General features: G+C 66.2%; 3 protein-coding genes across 3 annotated transcripts; 1 reads left to right on the top strand and 2 right to left on the bottom strand.

Annotated features, from left to right (window-relative positions):
- The first annotated feature begins 1,966 nt into the window (after window positions 1-1,966).
- TBXA2R (thromboxane A2 receptor) lies at window positions 1,967-8,020 on the top strand. Its single transcript, XM_027705153.1, has 3 exons — window positions 1,967-2,031; window positions 6,303-7,209; window positions 7,692-8,020. Exons 2-3 carry the CDS (start codon window positions 6,403-6,405, stop codon window positions 7,944-7,946), a joined length of 1,062 nt encoding a protein of 353 aa, XP_027560954.1. The 5' UTR covers window positions 1,967-2,031; window positions 6,303-6,402; the 3' UTR covers window positions 7,947-8,020.
- Window positions 8,021-8,420: 400 nt separating this feature from the next.
- Window positions 8,421-10,958, bottom strand: GIPC3 (GIPC PDZ domain containing family member 3). The gene is made up of 6 exons (XM_027705149.1): window positions 10,701-10,958; window positions 10,060-10,245; window positions 9,577-9,757; window positions 9,018-9,130; window positions 8,762-8,843; window positions 8,421-8,572 (listed from the first exon to the last, which is right to left on the bottom strand). The coding sequence occupies exons 1-6, from the start codon at window positions 10,956-10,958 to the stop codon at window positions 8,421-8,423; spliced, it is 972 nt and encodes a 323-aa protein (XP_027560950.1).
- A 276-nt stretch (window positions 10,959-11,234) lies between these two features.
- Window positions 11,235-17,840, bottom strand: HMG20B (high mobility group 20B). Its single transcript, XM_027705172.1, has 9 exons — window positions 17,661-17,840; window positions 15,308-15,413; window positions 14,906-15,109; window positions 14,627-14,747; window positions 14,479-14,525; window positions 14,116-14,191; window positions 13,724-13,939; window positions 13,077-13,209; window positions 11,235-12,446 (listed from the first exon to the last, which is right to left on the bottom strand). The coding sequence occupies exons 1-9, from the start codon at window positions 17,696-17,698 to the stop codon at window positions 12,434-12,436; spliced, it is 954 nt and encodes a 317-aa protein (XP_027560973.1). The 5' UTR covers window positions 17,699-17,840; the 3' UTR covers window positions 11,235-12,433.
- Window positions 17,841-18,255: the final 415 nt, after the last annotated feature.

Consider the following 18,255-nt stretch of genomic DNA (forward strand, 5'->3'; position numbering starts at 1 on the left):
AGGAAACCTCCATCCTGGCAGTGAACTGTCACTGTTTCCTCCCTGCATCCACTGCCCCCAGTACAGCCCCATGGCACAGGGACTTGGGGGGCTGCCCCAATCCCCCAGCACTGGGGCAGAGCCAACCCTCCAGGCCTCAGTGGCTGCCCCACAGCTCAGGAGGGTCACCCTGTCCTGCTCTCTGCTGGCAGGATCCAGCCCTGCAGACACCATGAGAGCTGGTGCTCAGGAGGCTCCCACGCCCGCCCCAGCTGCCTGGGGCTCAGCCTGGGGGTGGGGGGCACCCCAACTGCCTTGGCCCTGCACGTGGTTGCCCCCTCCCCATCCTGTCGGATGTCCCCGGGGCCGGCAGCTGCACCGGACACATCCCCTGCCCTCTCCTTCCTGTGAGTTATTTCCAGCCACTGCCTGCACAGGGGTGTCCCAGGGCTCAGCACAGGAAGTGAGTGAAGGCCCAGCCAGGGATGGCCTTGGAGGAAATGGGAAAAGAAAAGCCAAACCCCAACGTTTGGTTGGTGGTTGGGTGCCCTCCCTGCTCAGTTGACTGGCAGAGCTGCCCTGCCCACAGCCCTTGTCCCTCCTGGGTATACACACACACAGGGGTAGGGGAACTTCCCCCCAAAACATCCCACAGTGTCCCCAGCCTGAACATGGTCCACATTCCCTCCCAGGCACTGCGTTTCCCTGTGCCTCTGACTCCAGGCCCTGGATGGAGCCACTGACTGGGCACAGGAGCCCCCAGAGCTGCTGCGGCTGCTGGGCACACGCTGGATCAGGGGCTGGATCCGGCTGAAGCCCCTCTGATGGCTTTTCCCTGCCCTGACGGCTCTCAGTGCTCGTGTCTGCATCTCCCCTCCATTTCACGGGGAGCTGCCTCGTGGTTTGGCACAGCCCTGAGCTGGTTTTGGGGGGCACAGCAGCTCGGCCGGGGGGTGGCAGCTGGTGGAGCCTCCCCTCCCGTGCCCACATCTCTGTGAGCGCAGCTGCTCCCGGGCACACCCGGCACACCCCGGCCTGGCCCGGGCACGGCAGCGGCTGCTGAGCCCTGCGGGTTTCGTTCCTGCCCCCGGCGCATGATCCTCGCCGCGACCCAGTTCTGCGGGCTGGCCCTGCCCTCTGCCCGGGCTTTCGCAGTGCCAGTCCTTGCTCTAAGCCAAGGCACGGCGGGATGATGGGGGTCTGCAGCCCCTCAGTGCCGAGCCAGCGGCAGGAAAATCTCCTGCCCGGCCACCACCGCCCCGGCCTCGCTGGCCTTGGCGGGATGCTGCGCGCTCGGGATGTCCCCGCGTCCCCCGCGGGCTCAGGCGCTCCCAGCGCTCCGGAGCTGATGGAGCCGCGGGGGCCGCAGCCGGGCTCTGCCCTCCGCGGCGGAGCACGAGGAGCAGCAGCGGAGACTGTCGCGTCCTGAGACCGCGGGAGGGGACAGTGCCTGGGGACGTGCCACTGACTGGCCGCGACTTTGGCCGCGCAGCGACACCTCGAGCTGGGAAAACCTCCGGGGTGCGAACCCTGCCCGGGGCTGCGGGGGCACCCAGGGACGCTGCGGGGGCACCCAGGGACGCTGCGGGGACTCCGGTCATCCGACATCCCCCCTTCCCGGGTCCCAGGGCCGCTCTGCGGGGCTCGGTGGGGACCCCCCTCTCTGTGGGACCCCGCTGCTGAGGGGCCGGCACGGCCGGATCCCCCCCCCCGCCCGGACAGGGACCCACTCGGGTAAACAAGGGAGTGACGGGGCGGGTCCGGCCCCGACTCGGACCAGCCGCGGGTGCTGCGGCCGCCGCCCGGGGGTCTTTGGGCACCGTCACGGGGGGGCTGCGCCAGGGGAAACTGCGGGGGCGATGGGGCGGGGGCGCGACCCCCGCCCGGAGGGAGCCCCGTCCTGAGCGGGGAGGGGGCGGAGAGGGACGGGGCCGGTTCCGGGGGGAGCGGCGAGCCCGGCCCTTCCCCCGCCTCCCCCGGGGCTGAGCCCAGCCGGGCTGAGCTGAGCCGAGTCGAGCTGAGCCGAGCCGGGTGGATCCCGCCGACAGCGAGGTAGGGCCCGGGTCTGTGCGGGGAGGAGAGCGCTGGAGGGGGGCGAGGGATGCGGGGGTGGGGAGGCTGAGGAGAACAAAGAGTCCAGAAGTCTGGGATGGACGGACAGAGAGACTGGGATGGATGGACAGAGACTGGGATGGGTGGACAGACCGCAGGGCTGGGACGGACGGACGGAGAGGCTGTGCGGGCCCCGTGGGGCTGTGCGGGGCTTTCGGCTCTCTCGGGACTCTCCGGACACTCGCGTTCGGCTCATCCGCCCAGTTCACACACAGACCCGAGGATCGGGTGCGTTTCGGGGAAAGGGAAGTGGAGACCCCACGGGGGGGACGGAGACGTGGTGTCCCCCGCTGTCTGTCTGTCCCCGGGGCCGGGGGTCCGCGGCGGGCACGTCCCGGGCTTCCCCTCGGCACCAGGATTTGCTTTTGGGGCTCCCCTGTCGGGACGGGTCCCCCACGGCCGCCCCCGCCCGACCTCATGTCGGGGAAGAGCCGGGAAAGAGTCAGCAAAGGACCGGGAAAGGGCCGGGAAAGGAAAGGGCTATTTCGGGCGGCCGGGGTGGGCAGCCCAGCGGCCTTGACGCCCTCGAGATGCCGCGATGCTGCGGGCGGGGGCAGCCGCGGGGCGGGGGGCCCTGGCGCCGGCACCCCCAAGGCTGCCGAACCCCGGCTCCTGCACCCAAGGGCACCCAGGGTGAACCCCCAGCCACCCCTGCCCGGCTCCGGGGCCCTGGAGGTTGGGATGGGGATGGTGCCAGTTGTCTCCAAGCCAGCCCGGAGGTTCGGGACCTCTGCCCCGGGCCACAGCAGGGACAGGAAAGGACAGCACTGTGCCTGGCAGGAACCACCCTGTGTGTCACTGCTTCCCAGGAATGTCCTCTGTCCTGAGTGTCCCGGGGATGTCCCTGCTCCAGGCCAGGCAGGGGCAGCTCCCCCAGCAGCAGGTCCCTGTGATGACTGTGGGTCCAAGGAGGGACACTGGGGCCCTGCCAGGTCCCCGTTCCTGTGGTGTGGCCATGGCCTTTCCTGTCCCAGCTGATGACCTGGAGCTGATCTTCTGCCCCCAGAGCCTCAGCCTGGGGGGTGGGTGGCAGTGGGACCACGTCCATCCCTCGCAACCACGGGACCACCTGCACCAGGGACATCAGGCTGTGGAGGGAAAGTCCTTGTCCTGGAGAGGTCCAAACAGAGAGGAGGGAGTGGCCACACAAGGGAAAAAGGCAAATGTCCTGCAGCACCTTCTGCAGGGCTGCCCTGAGGCCAAGCCCCAAGTCCAGTAGCAGAGCCCAGGCTGAGGGTGCACATGGGGTGTGTGGGGAGTCACTGCTGCCTGGTTTGGGGGTCTCTTTGCAGGTGTCTGTGCCCCACTGCCCAGCAAACTCCCCTCCCAGTTCCCCACCCTGGCCTGATCCTGCAAGCCCCGTGCCCAGTCCTGCCTGAGGAAGCCTGGGGAAGGAATGGGCTGGGGCAGGAGCAGATAAGGAGCAGCCTCCTGCTCCCCAACAGCCTCTTGCCTTTCCCTCGGATGTGGCCAGGGCAGGAAGCAGTGCCCAGTGGAGGCAGGGCAGCCATGGTGCAGCTGCAGCAGAACATCAACCCTCGGCCTCAGGCGGTGCCAGGAACCCCATTAGTGCCTGCACCAGCCCCCCCTCCCTTGCTCCTGCCAGTGCCTTGCAGCTCCAGCAGCACATTTCGGGTACAGCTCCTCTCCACGGGGATTTTACCCCAGCACCCCTCGCAAAACCCTTGTTCCCATGAGATCTCTCTGGAAGGGTTTTGCCAGGTCCAGAACCCCAAACCTGAGTGCTGCTCGTGATGGGGGGAGAGGGTGAGAGAGGACTCCCCCCGCCCCTGCATGATCCCTTTCCCGGAGATGCCGCTGGTTTGCTCTGGCACTGCCGGGGCTCCCTCTCTCCCGGCCCTGCGGCTGTTAAGTGGCCCCTCGTTAATATTTGATTCCCTCTAAGTGCAGTCAGTGCCCGGCTGAGGCAGTTCTGAGCAGGGGGGCCCAGCTGCTCGGCCCCCAAGCCCACCCCAGGGTCCCCCCTGCCCTTGGGGTCCCTGGCCTGGCTGCACTGGGCGGTGGGTGAGGGGCCGAGTTGTGATTGTGACGGGGCAGGAGGGGGAGGAAGGACAGGGAGGGGCCATGGGTGATGGTTGGTTTGGAGCTTCTGGGCCTTGTGGTGCCTTGCCCAGCCATGGTACCACCACAGGGAGACCCCCATGCTGGACACTGTGGGGAGGGGTCAGATCCTACCACAGGGAGTCAGTGGGCAGCCAAGAGCATCCCATGGCTCTGAGTCTCTGGGGGCTCTCAGGGGCTGCAGGGCAGCATCGACCCTCAGGGAGCAGAGGGTGTGCTCTGGGGCAGGGGGGACACACTTGGGGACAGCACCCCAAGCGCACCCCAAGAGTGTGAGCAGGCACATGGCAAGGGGCAGCAGGAGTGGGACCACCATGCCAGGCACCCACGTGGCACCGCTGTTGGGCAGGGGGGAATTTGTCACCTCCCAGAGGACATGGGAAAGGCTGGTGACTCCTCAGGGATCTGGAATGTCACACCAAGGCCTGACCGTGATCTGGAGGGCCCAGACACTTCTGGAGCCACCACGGACATCCCTCAGGGACCAGCGAGAACAAACAGCAGCAAGTTTTGGCTCTTGGCTCATGGAAAAAGCCAGGCCCATCCTCGCAGTGAATCACTGCTGTGATCTGCCAGCCCCCTGCACCGGGATGGGACGGGGATGGGGACAAGCCCCCGCTGCCACCCTGAGCCCCTTCCCCGCTCCCCAGGGCTGCAGCACCCACAGCACAGCTGGGCACAGGTGGGGCTGGGTGGGTGCCAGCACCCTCAGCCCCACGTCCCGCCTGGGTGAGGCCCCAGAGGAAGATGTTGCAATGCCTGGCCCCGTCCCAGCCCCTGGGCTGTGGGATCGGCGCGTGCCTCGGGTGTGTGCCGTGGCTCCCAGCCCTCCAACCAGGGGCTGGGGACGGGGGTGGTGAGGGGTGTCTGGCTGTGGGACACGGCGCAGGGATCACCCAGGACATGGGGACACAGAGCAGGGTGGGGTGATGGACCAAACGCCTGGTTTGGCCCCGATCAGGGCCAGTTTGAGGTTTGACCTGGGGACAGGGGACAGGTGGCAAGTTCCACCCTGCACAAGGGGGAAGCAAGGTTGCCAGGATCCCAGAACTGGAGGGCTCTGCAGTGGGGGCTTTGCAGGGGCGGATGGTTGGGATACAGCTGGGCATCCCACTGGGGCCACTGGGCTGAGGACTGCGCCAGCCAGGGAGTGGGATGGGGCGGGCGGGGTGACAAGAACATCCACAGCCTGGAGAAATGGGTCCCAGGAGGAGAGGAGGGGTGTGCTCCCTGCAAGGGATTATGTCCCCAGGGTGTCCAGTCCCTACAGTTGCCATGTCTCTGCTCTGTCCCACATCATCCCATTTGCAGCCTGGACTAATTAGTAGTGGAAGCCTGTGCAGGGCCAGGAGCTGGACTCGATGATCCTTGTGGGTCCGTTCCAACTCAGGATATTCCGTGATTCCATGATTCCCAGCTGCCAGAGGCTTCCTGGCCCCGGGTCACTGCCCAGTGAGGCACAGTGGCACTGACCAGGCTGCCCACAGCCACAGTTCATGTGCTCTCTGTCACCATTCCGGTGACAAACCCTCGGCTCCCAGTGAGGGGGGTCCAGGGGAGCAGCGCAGGGATGTCACCCACACTGGCTGTGGGTTGGCCACAGTGCCAGGGTTGCAGCACACAGCTCCAGACATGGATGTCCCAACCTGTGCCTCAGTTTTCCCCCCACACTACAGGGATGAGGCTTCTCCCCACTGAGCCAGGAGTACAGCACAGGGACGGGGGAGTGTCAGGATCATGCCCCAGGGCAGCCACCCCGTGCCTGCATCCTTGAGAGCGGGTCCCTGCACTGTGACAGAGGGCAAACGTCCCGGGGTGTCAGGCTGTGTCCCCCCAAGAGTAGGAGTGAGCCAAGCTGCCCGTGTTGGGCCGTGCTGGGATCCGGCCTCGTGGCTGCAGCTCCACGTGGCTCGTGGCCCAGGACGGTTAATCCCGGCAGCTGCAGGGCCGGGCCCTCAGCACCCACCCCGGCTGCGCCTGGAGCCAGCGCGAGCTGGGGTCTGTGACCCCCTCCATGGGCTGGGCTTCCAGCAGGGCATCCCCCTCCACGGCCCTGGGGGGCCCCCACATCTGCAGGCTCAGGGTGGGTGATGGGGAACAGCCCTAAACCCCCTCATTTCTCCCTGCAGGGCAAGGCGGGCTCAGTGCTGGCAGTGGGGGTCACAGGCCATGGAGCCGAGCCAGGAGGGTGCCTGAAGCTTCCAGAAGGAGCGTGAGGGGGTGGGGGGTATGGAGCCCCCCAACAGCAGCGTGGCTGGGCCGGCACACTCGTGTTTTGGGGTGTTCAACGCCAGCGACGGCCGCGCCAACGCGCGGAACAGCATCGCCTCACCCTGGTTCTCCACGGCCTTCGGCCTCATCGGCCTCTGCTCCAACCTCTTCGCCCTCTGCGTCCTGCTCAGCTCCTCCCGCAAGCTCTCCAGCCACGCCCGCTCCTCCTTCCTCGTCTTCCTCTGCGGGCTGGTGGTCACGGACTTCATGGGGCTGCTGGTGACAGCCTCGGTCATCATCCCCTACCACTTCATCAAGTTCCCCTGGGCCGAGGTGGACCCCGACTGCCACCTCTGCAACTTCCTCGGCTTCTCCATGGTGTTCTTCGGGCAGTGCCCGCTGCTGCTGGGGGCCACCATGGCCGGGGAGCGGTTCCTGGGCATCAACCGCCCCTTCTCCCGCTCCACCAGCATCTCCAAGCGCCGTGCCTGGGCCATGGTGGGGCTGGTGTGGGGCTTCTCCTGCCTGCTGGGGCTGCTGCCGGTGCTGGGGCTGGGCCGGTACACCCTGCAGTTCCCCGGCTCCTGGTGCTTCCTCACCCTCCTGCCCGACACCGGCGACATCATCTTCTGCCTGCTCTTCGCTCTGCTGGGCATCCTGTCGGTGCTGCTCTCCTTCATCCTCAACACCATCAGCGTGGTCACGCTCTGCCGCGTCTACCACGACCGTGAGTCGGTGCAGCGGCGCCGCGACAGCGAGGTGGAGATGATGGTGCAGCTCGTGGGCATCATGATCATCGCAACCATCTGCTGGATGCCCCTCCTGGTGAGGCCCCTGACCTGATGCCCCCCCCCGTCACCGTTCCTCCATGTCCCTCCTGGGTCTCTTGGTGTCCCCCCTGCTCCTCCTTGTGGGGCCTCAGCCTTGGTGTGTGTCCCCCCTCCACCCTCCTCCATGTCCCTCCTGGGTCTTGGGGTGTCCCCCTGCTCTTCCCAGTGAGGTCCAAGGTCTCAGGGTGTCCCTGCCATGTTCCTGCTGGTGAGGCCCTAGGTCTGGGGGTGTCCCCTCGGTGAGCCCCCCCCGTGTCTCAGCATCCCCCTGTGCCACCTCTCTGCACTCCAGGTTGGCCCTTGGGTTATGGGCTCTGAGGCTCAGCACTGCCTGCGGGCAGAGCAGGTGCTCCCCGGTGCCCAAACCGGCCTGGGACCCCCCTCCAAGGGGCTCAGTGCCTGGACCCTCATCATTCCCCCCACCTCCACGCAGCTCACAGACCCCCCAGTGACGCTTTTCCCCTTTCCCTCCCCCAGATCTTCATCGTGCAGTCGGCGCTGCAGCGCCTGCCCGGCGGGCGGGCACAGGAGCTGCCCACGGACACGCAGGAGATGCTGCTCATCTACATCCGCATGGTCACCTGGAACCAGATCCTGGACCCCTGGGTGTACATCCTGTTCCGGCGGGCGGTGCTGCACCGCGTGTACCCCCGGCTGCGCCCCCGGCCCTCCATCGTGTCCCTCACCCCCTCCCTGCGCCGCAAACTCACCGCCGGCTCCGTCCTGCAGTAGCGACCCCGGGCCGGGGGGACACGGCCGGCCCCCCATCCCGCCCCCTCCGTGGGTCCCCATCACCCGCATCCAGGGGCTCTACATGCTTCCCCCCCGTCCCCTCCCCGAGCCCTGGCAGGGGGCACAGGGCCGCTCCCCCCTCCCCAATAAAGCACAGCTCGTGCAGCTCTCGGTGCTCGCTGGGGGTGAACGCCCGGGGGGGGACACTGGGGTGGGGGCTGACAACCACAGCAACAGCCCTTCTCCTCCAGCCTCTGCTTTAATGACCCACAGCCGCTGCCCACCGCGCTTTGGGGGTTCTCGGGGAGGTGGGTGGGTGGGCTGGGTGCCCTGCTGCCCCCCCAGCCCAGGGGACAGACCTGAGTGCACTCGGGAGGGTGCGGGGCACAGGATGGGGACCCCCACCAGCGCTGCCAGCCCCAGGTGGGCTGGGGACGGGGTGGGGACATGAGGAGGGCACTGCCCCCCCTCCAGCTACTCCTGCCCCCCCTTGGGGTGACAAACGGCCGCCCACACCTCGGCCACGAACTCCGGGGGGAAGGCAAACTCGCCCAGCACCGAGTCCAGCCCGCGGGCGAGTTGGGCCGCGCCGGGGCTGCCCTTGGCCGCCTCCACCATCGTCGAGGCTGGGGGAGAGAAGGGACAGATCAGCGGCCGGAGCTGGGGAAGGGGCAGGGGCTGGAACTAGGGAAGGACCTTTGCAGGAGCTGGGAAAGGGGCAGGGGCTGGGTTGGGGCTGAGCTGGGGCAGGGTCCAGGCCAGAGGGCGGGTCAAGGGCAGGTCCGAGTCAGGGTCCAGGCCCCCCCCCAGCTCACCCAGCTCGCTGTCGCGGATGCCCATGTAACTCTCCAGCAGATCGTCCACCCGGCGAGCAGCTTCTTCCTCGGAGGGGCTGGGCTGGGGGACCCGGGGGGTGAGTGCTGGGCACCCCCTGCTCCCACCGAGCCGTGCCGGGGGGCACTGCGGGCGTGGGCAGCAGAGGGGGCACCCAGGGGTGGGGGGATGCTCGTCCCCACCTCAGCACGGTGTGAGCAGCTGTGGGTCAGGGTGGGGGCTCAGGGCGGGTCTTACCCCCTCCTCCAGCACGGCCGGGCCCTGTGTCCGCAGCCGCAGCGTTTCCTTCCCAGTGGCCACTCTGCCTTCGCCCGGGGATTTGCTGCTCCGCGTCCGCTGCCCGATCATGTCTGTGCCCCAGCGCGGGGGGAGAGGTGGGGTGAGGGCCAAGGCAGGGCCTGGCATCCCCAGCCCATCTCTGCCACTCCTCAGCCCCCCGGGGGGCACTGCAGGGTGAGCTATGTGTGGGACAGGGGTGGTGTGGGGGGGACACCCAGGGGTACAGAGCAGGGATGTTCGTGGTTACGGGGTGTTCATGGATGCCCAGGACAGGGCACACAGAGGAATGGGAGTGCCCACAGGGAGTATGAGCAGGTGTGGGGACCCCCCGAAGAGTGCCTACATAGGTGCAATGGAGGGGTGCCCCGGGGTACACAAAGAGTAGGGGTGCAGGTTAGGGGTGGATCCTGCAAGGCACTTGGCCCCTGGGGAGGGGGCTGCAGGGCCACAGGGGCTGGGGACAATTCCAAGGTTTCCCTAGTCCCCAGCGCTGGAGCAGGGGGAGCCCCCGACTGACCGAAGGCCTTTTTGGGCTGGACCAGGCGGAGGGTGAAGGGCTGGGCCCGCGGCAGCTCCCGCAGCATCCGGGCGACTTCGTAGTGCCGGCAGCCCACGATGGTGTGGTCGTTGATGGCCTCGATGCTGTCCCCCACACACACCGTCTGCAGCCGGTTGATGATGCTCCCCTCCTTGATCCTCTGGGGGTGGGGGGACAGGGACACACAGCAACAAGGTGGCACAGTGGGACAGACAGACACATTCCCCATTCCACCCACCACACAAACACCTCTGTGATCCCATGGCCTTTAGTAGTTGGGTCAGGTAGGGAGGGTGACCCCAAATTTCCCCACGGGAGGGGAGACCCCCAGGACCAGGGTGGACCCAGAGGGGAGTCAGGGAGGAGCCTGGTCGCAGGGAGGGGGTGCAGCAGGGATGTCACCCACAGGGCCACAGCCCCCAGGGCTGCTCTGGGCCCAGCCCAGCCCCCCGGGGGGTTCACCTTGATGAAGGCGTAGCCAGCCCCGTTGTCCGTGATGGTGAGGCCAAGCGCGTCCTCTGTCTTGGTCACCTCCACCTCCTTGGTCTCGCCCCGGACGTGGGCAAAGATGAAATCCTCAAGGCCGATCTGCCCCCCCAGCAGCTTCTGCATGTCCACTTTGTGTGTGTTGAGCGTGCAGAAGAGGATCTGCCCCGGGGAACCCCATCAGCAGGGGTTGGCGATGGCCCAGCAGGGCAGGGGGTGTCGGTGTTGGGGCCCAGGGCAGGAATCAGCCATGGCAGCGTCCAGTCAGGGCACTGCTAGAGCAGCAGGGTCCAGAGACCCCCAGCCTGCCTGAGAACCCCACACTGCCCCATCCCCACGCACCTTCCCACAGTGCCAGGCAGCGGGAATCAGCCAGGGAACAGGCAGCACCGGCTCCCTGCCCACTTGCAGGGGGGAAACTGAGGCAAGACCCCCCCAGTCCCTCCCCAGAGGAGCCAATAGAGACCAGAGACTAAAGCATTCTTTTCCAGGACATTCTGGGGACTGCATTTACAAGCAGTCGGGGACTTGTGGGAGCACAGGCCACAGCCAGTGCTTCAGGGCTGGTGTCCCCCCTCGGGCACAAAGCCCCCTCCCCGGGTGCCGCAGCCCCTCACCTCGGTGGGCGAGATGTCGAAGACCTCGGCGATTTTGGCGTAGAGCTCCTTGACGTTGGTGAAGCCCTCGATGCGCCCCGTGGGGCTGCCGTGGGCCAGCTGCGTGTGGAACACCAGCCTGGGCCGGGCGCGGGGGGCCCGGGGGGCCGCGGGGGCCTCGGCGGGGGGAGGCTCGGGGGTCCCCGGCTCCTGCCCCACGCCGTTCTCCATGGGGCCCCCCTCGGGGGGCTGCCGGCCGTGCCTGCCCGCCCGCTGCATCCCGGCGGCACCGCTGAATTATGGATGGGGCTGGCTCCCTGCCGGCCGTAAGGTGATCCCCGCGCCCGGGAACCTGAGCTGGGGGGGCAGGTCACCCGCGGGGATCGGGTGAGCTCTGCCACGTAAGAAGGGCCCGGGACAGGCTGGAGGTGGGAGAGCAGAGCCGCTGCCATCACACCCTCCCTGGCTGGGCATTGACCTACTGCAGCACCTCTGGGAATAGATCCAGGATCAGATCCAGAGTCCCCTCCGAGCACGAACACACAGAGACCAGAGTGGTTTTCTCCCACGTTTATTTGCTCCCATCTCCAGCCCAAGCCCAGCGGCACCAGGAGATGGCAAACCAGAGATGCAGCTACAGAGCACAGGCCTGGCAGGTGAGGGGGGGGAAGCACCCCAGCCCCCCATTAGAGCCAGGGCCAGGCCCACATAGTGCTAAGTAAGAAAATAAGACACTCTCTAATTACACAGTCTGAGATTAGTGACAGGCAGCCCCGGGGACACCGACCCCGGCACAGCACGGCCAGATGTGGCTGCCAGCACAGTGGTCCCACAAGAGCAGGGGGGCTCAGGCAGGGGGTGGGGGGCAGGAGCTGAAAGCCAGTGCAGCACACCCAGGGTCCCCACAGCGGGAAGGGGTCAGTCCCAGCTCCCCTGGCACAGGGGTCCCCACCATGGGAGAGAGTCAGTCCCAGCTCCCCCAGGCTCCCTGTCATGGGAAGGGGTAAGTCCCAGCTCCCTCCAGCCCAGGGGTCCCCACTGCAGGAAGGGGTCTGCCCCAGCTCCCCTCCAGCAGGAGGCAGTTTATTGCCTTCAGGAGCTCTCTGTCTGGTCCCAAAGGTGGGGGGAAAGAGCAGCCAGGTGAGGTGACAGGGACAGTGGCCAAAGGCACCCATGGGGACGATTAAATAAAGGCAGAGGCAGGGGGAAGGAGCTGCCCCCAGCCCCGTTGTGGGATGGGACCAAGGGTTTCCCAGGCTGGTCTGGGGCTGGGAGGCAGTGCCAAGCTCCAGGGACTCCTGTTCACTTCACTGCCTCCCCAGGAACTCCTGGTCACCCCCTGCTGCCCCCCCAGCACCACAGCCCCAGGTCACCCTGGAAGAGTTGGGTTCACTCCAGGCCAGAACCCGCCAGCACCTCCCCATCAGGCTTTGGGGAGCCCCTGGTTGAGCAAGGCGGAGCTGGGGGCCTCATGGGAGAGTGGGGGGTGCTCACACCACCAGTGACCCCTCACCCAGCACCACCCTGGATGGGCTCTCAGCTCTGTCCCCACCTCTCCCCCAAAGCTCGAGGTCTCTGGAGCCGGGGCAGCCGCAGGGTCGGGCGCTCCGGGCTGGGGGGTCCCGGCTCACGCTGCAAGGTGCGAGGGGTGGGGGGGAAGCAGCCGGACCCCCGGCAGAGACTGTCCCTTGCGTGAGCTCCAAGGGACAGGGACAGGGTCCAGCCAGCCCCAGGCTCCAGAGGGACTGGTCCTCTCACAAGTGTTCACTGAGGAGGGAGGAAAGCACAGCTGAGAATCCCAGAATGGTTTGGGTTGGAAGGGACATTAAAGCTCATCTCGTTCCACCCCCTGCCATGGGCAGGGACAACTTCCACTAGCCCAGGTTGCTCCAAGCCCCATCCAGCCTAGCCTGGGACACTTCCAGGGATGGGGCAGCCACAGCTGCTCTGGGCAACCTGTGCTAGGGCCTCCCCACCCTCACAGGGAAAAATTCCTTCCCAATATCCCATCTCACCCTGCCCTCTGGCAGTGGGAAGCCATTCCCCTTGTCCTGTCCCTCCATCCCTTGTCCCCAGTCCCTCTCCAGCACTCCTGGAGCCCCTTTAGGCCCTGCAAGGGGCTCTCAGGTCTCCCTGGAGCCTTCTCTTCTCCAGGTGAACACCCCCAGCTCTCCCAGCTTGGCTCCAGAGCAGAGGGGCTCCAGCCCTTGGAGCATCTCCATGGCCTCCTCTGGACTCACTCTAGCAGCTCCATGTCTTTGAATGTACCCCCTGAACTCAGGGACGGGGCTTCCCTCTCCCACAGCACCCCCGAGCAGCTCTGAGCCCATTCCTGTCCAATCCCTCCCTGCTCACCTCCCATCACCCCCTGCCCCGTGTTCCCAGCCCTGTGCTCACCTGGCGATCCGGGACAGGATCTCCTTGACGCGCAGCACCAGCGGCTCGTGCTGCAGGGGGTTGCTCTCGATGGCACTGTGCAGTTTGGCCATGTAGAAGTCCAGGGTGCTCAGCGTGGGGGTCTCCCCGGTGCCTGGGAGGTGACAGCCTGGTGAGCAGGTCCCCACCCAGCCCTGACCATGTACTGGTGACTGGGGAAGGGACCTCAGCAGCCAGTGCCATCTCCTGTCGCGGGACAGAGCCTGCACCGGCACAAATCCTGGAGTATGTGGATTTGGGCCAATTTGGGGCACAGCTGTGAGTGTGGCTCCAGAGGATGGCTCCCAGCCTGCCCTGCCCCAGGACAGGGGAGCCAGCTGGCTGTCACATCCCTGGGCTCCCCAGGGAGTCCCTCGAGTCCTGTAGGATCCCAGCCCAGCATCAGATGGGCACTTGCCACCGCCCCGCTGCCCCACAGTGCCCCTTCACCTGGGATGGGGGACCCCACAGTGCCACTCAGCCTGAGCAATGTCCCCACAGCTGAGGAGGCCCTACGGTGCCCCTCTGCCCAGGCAGGGGTTCCAGCAGCCAGGGCAGGTCCCACGTTGCCCCACTGCACCGGCACCAAGCCCTGGCACCGGGGAGCCCCGTGGCGGCCCCCAACTCACCGGGGATGGGCAGGGAGGAGAAGCTGGCGGTCAGGGCCTGCCGCACCGACTGCAGCTGCTGCTGCAGGGCCAGGGTCTGCCGCTCCTCCTGCGCCAGCTCCTGCTCCAGCTTCTCCTTGGCGCAGTTCATGCTCTCCGTGTGCTTCTGCAGGATGGCGTTCTGCTCCTCGAACTCCGTGTTCATCTTGCGCAGGCGCCGCAGCTCAGCCTCCCGGGCTGCCAGGACAGCGCCGTGTCAGCGGGATGGACACCGACCATCCCTCAGCCCAATCCCTTCCCCAAGCCACAGCTCTTCCAAGAGGCTCAGTGCCACCAATGCCCAGGCTCCAGGCTGGTCCCTCCATCCAGCCTTTCCAGGGACCTTCCATAGCCTGCATCTGGCAGCCCCTCACCTTTGTTTTGGTCCAAGAACTCCTCAGTGAAGATGGGCACATCGAAGGTGGAGAAGGTGTCGCTGCACTCGCCAGCCTGAGGGATGAGAGGGAGGGCTCAGGCAGGGCTGAGGGCCCCAGAGGGGACCCCAACCCCTTGGGGCTGGGCAGATGGGGGGCACCAGGATGGGAGTGAGGGGCGGCCCTGCCCAGGCAGGTGGGGAGGGAGGATGGCTACACTCTGCCTCCTGCCACTCCAGGAACCTGGGATTCACATCCCTGAGCCTCCCTCTGCCCACCCACCCGTGCAGCCAGCCCAGCTCCCTGGACTGAGCCCAGCAGTGCCTTAGTTCCCCCACACAGGCAGACAAACTGGGGCTTTACCTTGTGCCCGTTGAGCAGGGTGTTCACAGCTGCAGAACCTGCATCCTCTGCAAGGTAGAAAGGGAGTCACCCCGGCAGCCAGACTCCATCCCCTAAGGCTCTGGCAGTGCCTGGCCAGATCCCAGCAGCCCCTGCTCTCACAACACACCTTTTTTGATCTTTTTCTCCTGGATCTTCTCCGTGCACATCTTGTAGGCCTCTGACTGCTGGTATTCCCGCAGCTCCTTCATGTACTGCTGCTTCTCCCGCTCCGCTTCATCCAGGTACCGCTGCGGTCACAGAGGGGCCTCAGCCCGGCCCAGCCCCAGGCTCCCAACCCCTCCCAGCCCAGCACTGGGACCAGCTCCAGCCCTGCAGGGAGCCAAGGGCTTTGGGCTGCAGGCTCTGGAGCTCCCCAGCCTGGGGGTCTCCCCCAGGGGGGCCATACCTGCTTCTCCGAGAGCTGCAGTTTGCTCCACTCCGCTCCCAGCATCTTGGTGATCTCCGGGAAGGGCAGGTCGGGGTGCTGGGTGCGGATCTGCTCGCGCCGCTCGTTCAGGAAGCGCACGTAGCCCGTCACGGGGGCTTTGGGGCCGTTGGGGAGGATCTTCTTCCTCTTCTTGCCCTTGGGCCAGCCCCTCTTCTTCACCGGCTGGCACCCAGGGGGAAGAGACAGAGGGGTCAGAGCACACAGTGCCACCGGGACACGGGAGCAGGGCCCAGAGCCACCCCAGCCCCCTGGCCCTCTGGGGAAGGTCTGGGAGATTCCTCGGCCCATTGGCCAGTGGAGGGACAGGGACAGCCCCACACCTCGAACCCTGTGGGCAGGGACATGGGCACCAGGGCTCACCTCCTCCTCGCCGTGTGGCTTCTCACCACCCACTCGTGCCGACTCTCCCTTCTCCTGCTTGATGGCCACCAGAAAGTTCCCATGCTGAGCCTTGCCCGTGGCGTGTCTGCAGCCAGAGAGCACCATCAGGGAGGGCTGGGACACCCCCGGGACCAACGGTGACACATCCCCTGGCACCACAGACTCGTGCCCACCAGATCCTCCCAAACTCCCAAACAGTCCCAAACCTGGCACTGGGCCTGGAGCCCCTGTTCCCGTAAGGGGAGGCCACGGTGGAGTGATGGGGCCGAGAAAGGCAGCCCTGGGCACACTAAAGCAGCCCTGAGGTCCAGTGGCAGCCCTGGGACCTGTCAGGGACATTTGGAAGAGGGATAGTGCTTCTCTTGGGGGCAGGTAAGAGCGATGCCATCGTGTCAGTGACAGCCCCTGCCTGTCACCTGGGCCCGGGACACACCTCGGTGGGGAGTCCCAAGGGGCAGGAACCTGCTGATCCTCCTCTGCAAGGGAGAAGGAGCTGCAGGGGTTTGGATCCTGGCTCCAGGAACACCACCTGGAAGCATCACCCACACCCAAGGAGCCCTGGAGGCAGAGGGTGAGGGCAGGGCGTTGGCCCAACCCGCTCCGGCCACAACCGCCCCAGCAGGTTCCTGCTGCCTGGGACACCACCCCAACACCCCGAGCAGCTCCAGCCCCGCTCCCCAGATCACTGCTGTGGCTTTAGGGATCTGCAGCTGCCTTGGGCAGAGCCTCCCTGTCCCGCCACAGCATCACCCCGGGGCCCCCCAGTCCCTCCTCCAGCCGGCTCCGTCCCACAGCCCCTGTCCACTCACACCCCAAGGCAGCTCCTGCTCTGCTGGAAATGTCCCCACCATGTTGGGGGAGCCACAAAGGGCTCCAAAGTGTCACCAATCAGTGCCTGCTTGGGTTCCACCCAGGTCCCCAGACCTGGGAACCAGCCCAGGGCCAAGCACAAGCCCCAGCAAGGACAACGTGTATCAGAAGACACAGCGATCCTGACCCGCTCAGGATCCACCCTGGAATTCCCCTTGTGTTTGCCATATCATGTACCTGGAGTAAACCCAAACTTCCCAGAGATCCCAACCCACTACTACCCACTTATCACCTGTCCAAGCCACCCTTGCAGTTAATTTAGGGGGGTCCCTTCCATGAGTCCCCAGGACACTGCCCATCACTGCACCAGTCCTCGTGGATACAGTGGGTGCCCAGCACAAGTTCCTCCCACTGGGATCAGAGCTCAGCCACTGCCCTGCACCCCACAAAACCCCACGGGAAGGTGTGAGACCACCTCTTCTCCCACCTTCTGGGGGAAAAGAACCCCCCAGGGCTGTGCAGGGACCTGCCAGCCTTGGGCTTTATGAGCTCCATCCCAATGATGCCCACAGCATCATCCAGCCCAGCCAGGAACACATCAACACCCTCCAAGGCCAGACAGATCCTTGCCCCCCTTTCCTGTGATCTGGATTCCTCTCGTGCTGAAGGATGTTTTAAAAAGTAAAGTTATTTCAGGCAAGATTCTTCCTCTGGAATCCACCTCCCAGGCACTTCTCCATCTGTGCCAGGAGGGTCAAGGCCAGCTCAGGACAGCACAAATCCCAGGGGAATTCAACCCACACTGGTCCTGATCTCCCAAGATGCTTAGAGTCACAGAATCCTGGAATCTCATGAGCTGGAAGGGACCCACAGGGATCATCCAGTCCAACTCCTGGCCCTGCACAGACACCCCAACAATCCCACCCTGTCCCTCAGAGCGTTGTCCCAACGCTCCTGGAGCTCTGGCAGCCTTGGGGCCGTGCCCACTGCCCTGGGGAGCCTGGGCAGTGCCCCAGCACCCTCTGGGGGAAGAACCTTTCCCTGAGATCCATCCCAACCCCCCTGGCACAGCTCCAGCCCTTCCCTGGCTCCTGTCCCTGGTCCCAGAGCAGAGCTCAGCGCCTGCCCCTCCGCCTCCCCTCGGGAGGAGCTGCAGCCCCCGAGGAGTCTCCCCTCAGTCTCCTCTGCTCCAGCTGAACCAGCCCAGTGCCCTCAGCTGCTCCTCAGACCCTTCCCCTCCAGACCCTTCTCCATCTCTGTGTCCCTCCTTTGGACACTCTCCAACAGCTTCAGATCCAACAGCTTCAGATCCTTCTGACATTGTGGCCTCCAAACAGCCCCCAGGACTCGAGGTGAGGCCGCCCCAGGTCAGGGCAGAGCAGGACAATCCCCTCCCCAGCACATGCAGATCACACCCAAGGTTTGCAAAGGGGGGGGTCTTCTGCCACTCTTTCCCCAGGGACACTGACACAGGACAGGGGGATGGGGTGACAGGAGGAGGGGGGAGCAGGGTGGCACTTACAGCACGGCGGCGGGCGGCTGCTTGGCGCTGTGGGCCATGGGTGGGGGTCTCACTGCACCCCTCGGTCAGCACCCTGCAGGACAGAAACCAGCTGGCACCGTGCCCCGGGGGCTGTGGGTGCTCCAGGGGGAAAAGATCAGCGATCCCTGACTAGTCTCCCCCCTGCTGAAGCCCCCTTCCCCTCCGCAGGGAAAACACAGGACTCCCCCCCCAAATGGCATCTCCTCCCCACCGCAGGCCCCCAAATGGCTCATCCCCCTAAGCCCCCTCTCCCCGCGATCCCCAGAGCCCCCCACAGGACCCCCTCTCGCCCCAGGGTCCCACCTCAGCCCCCCCAGAGGCTCCCCCACCCCCTCCCCGCGATCCTCCCTCTGGGCCCCCTCAGCCCCCTCGGGACCCCAACAGTTTCATCCCCACAACACCCCGCCTTCCTCAGTGCCCCCTCACCAGACGCCCCCCGCCTTCTCGGGGTCCCACCTCACTGCCCCCCGGGCTCTCCTCAGTAAGACCCCCACGCCCGTCGCGACCCCGGGTGCCTTCCCCGCCGGCCCCCCCGCAGTCCCCCGGGGGTCTGCCCCACACAAACCCCCTCTAG

The sequence above is a fragment of the Neopelma chrysocephalum genome, unplaced genomic scaffold (assembly GCF_003984885.1).
Source record: "Neopelma chrysocephalum unplaced genomic scaffold, ASM398488v2 Primary Assembly neopelma1_320, whole genome shotgun sequence".
NCBI lineage: Eukaryota > Metazoa > Chordata > Aves > Passeriformes > Pipridae > Neopelma > Neopelma chrysocephalum.

What these genes read in the sequence shown, in the direction of transcription:
- TBXA2R (XM_027705153.1), top strand. Translation starts at nt 6,403, where the DNA reads ATGGAGCCCCCCAACAGCAGCGTGGCTGGGCCGGCACACTCGTGTTTT. An exon ending in TCTGCTGGATGCCCCTCCTG is followed by an intron (nt 7,210 to 7,691) that starts GTGAGGCCCCTG and finishes TCCCTCCCCCAG; the next exon opens with ATCTTCATCGTGCAGTCGGC.
- GIPC3 (XM_027705149.1), bottom strand. Translation starts at nt 10,958, where the DNA reads ATGCAGCGGGCGGGCAGGCACGGCCGGCAGCCCCCCGAGGGGGGCCCC. An exon ending in TCGACATCTCGCCCACCGAG is followed by an intron (nt 10,246 to 10,700) that starts GTGAGGGGCTGC and finishes TCCCCGGGGCAG; the next exon opens with ATCCTCTTCTGCACGCTCAA. An exon ending in CGGCCGTGCTGGAGGAGGGG is followed by an intron (nt 8,844 to 9,017) that starts GTAAGACCCGCC and finishes CGGGTCCCCCAG; the next exon opens with CCCAGCCCCTCCGAGGAAGA.
- HMG20B (XM_027705172.1), bottom strand. Translation starts at nt 17,698, where the DNA reads ATGGCCCACAGCGCCAAGCAGCCGCCCGCCGCCGTGCT. An exon ending in AGCCACACGGCGAGGAGGAG is followed by an intron (nt 15,110 to 15,307) that starts GTGAGCCCTGGT and finishes CCTGGGTGCCAG; the next exon opens with CCGGTGAAGAAGAGGGGCTG. An exon ending in TGCAGCTCTCGGAGAAGCAG is followed by an intron (nt 14,748 to 14,905) that starts GTATGGCCCCCC and finishes CTGTGACCGCAG; the next exon opens with CGGTACCTGGATGAAGCGGA.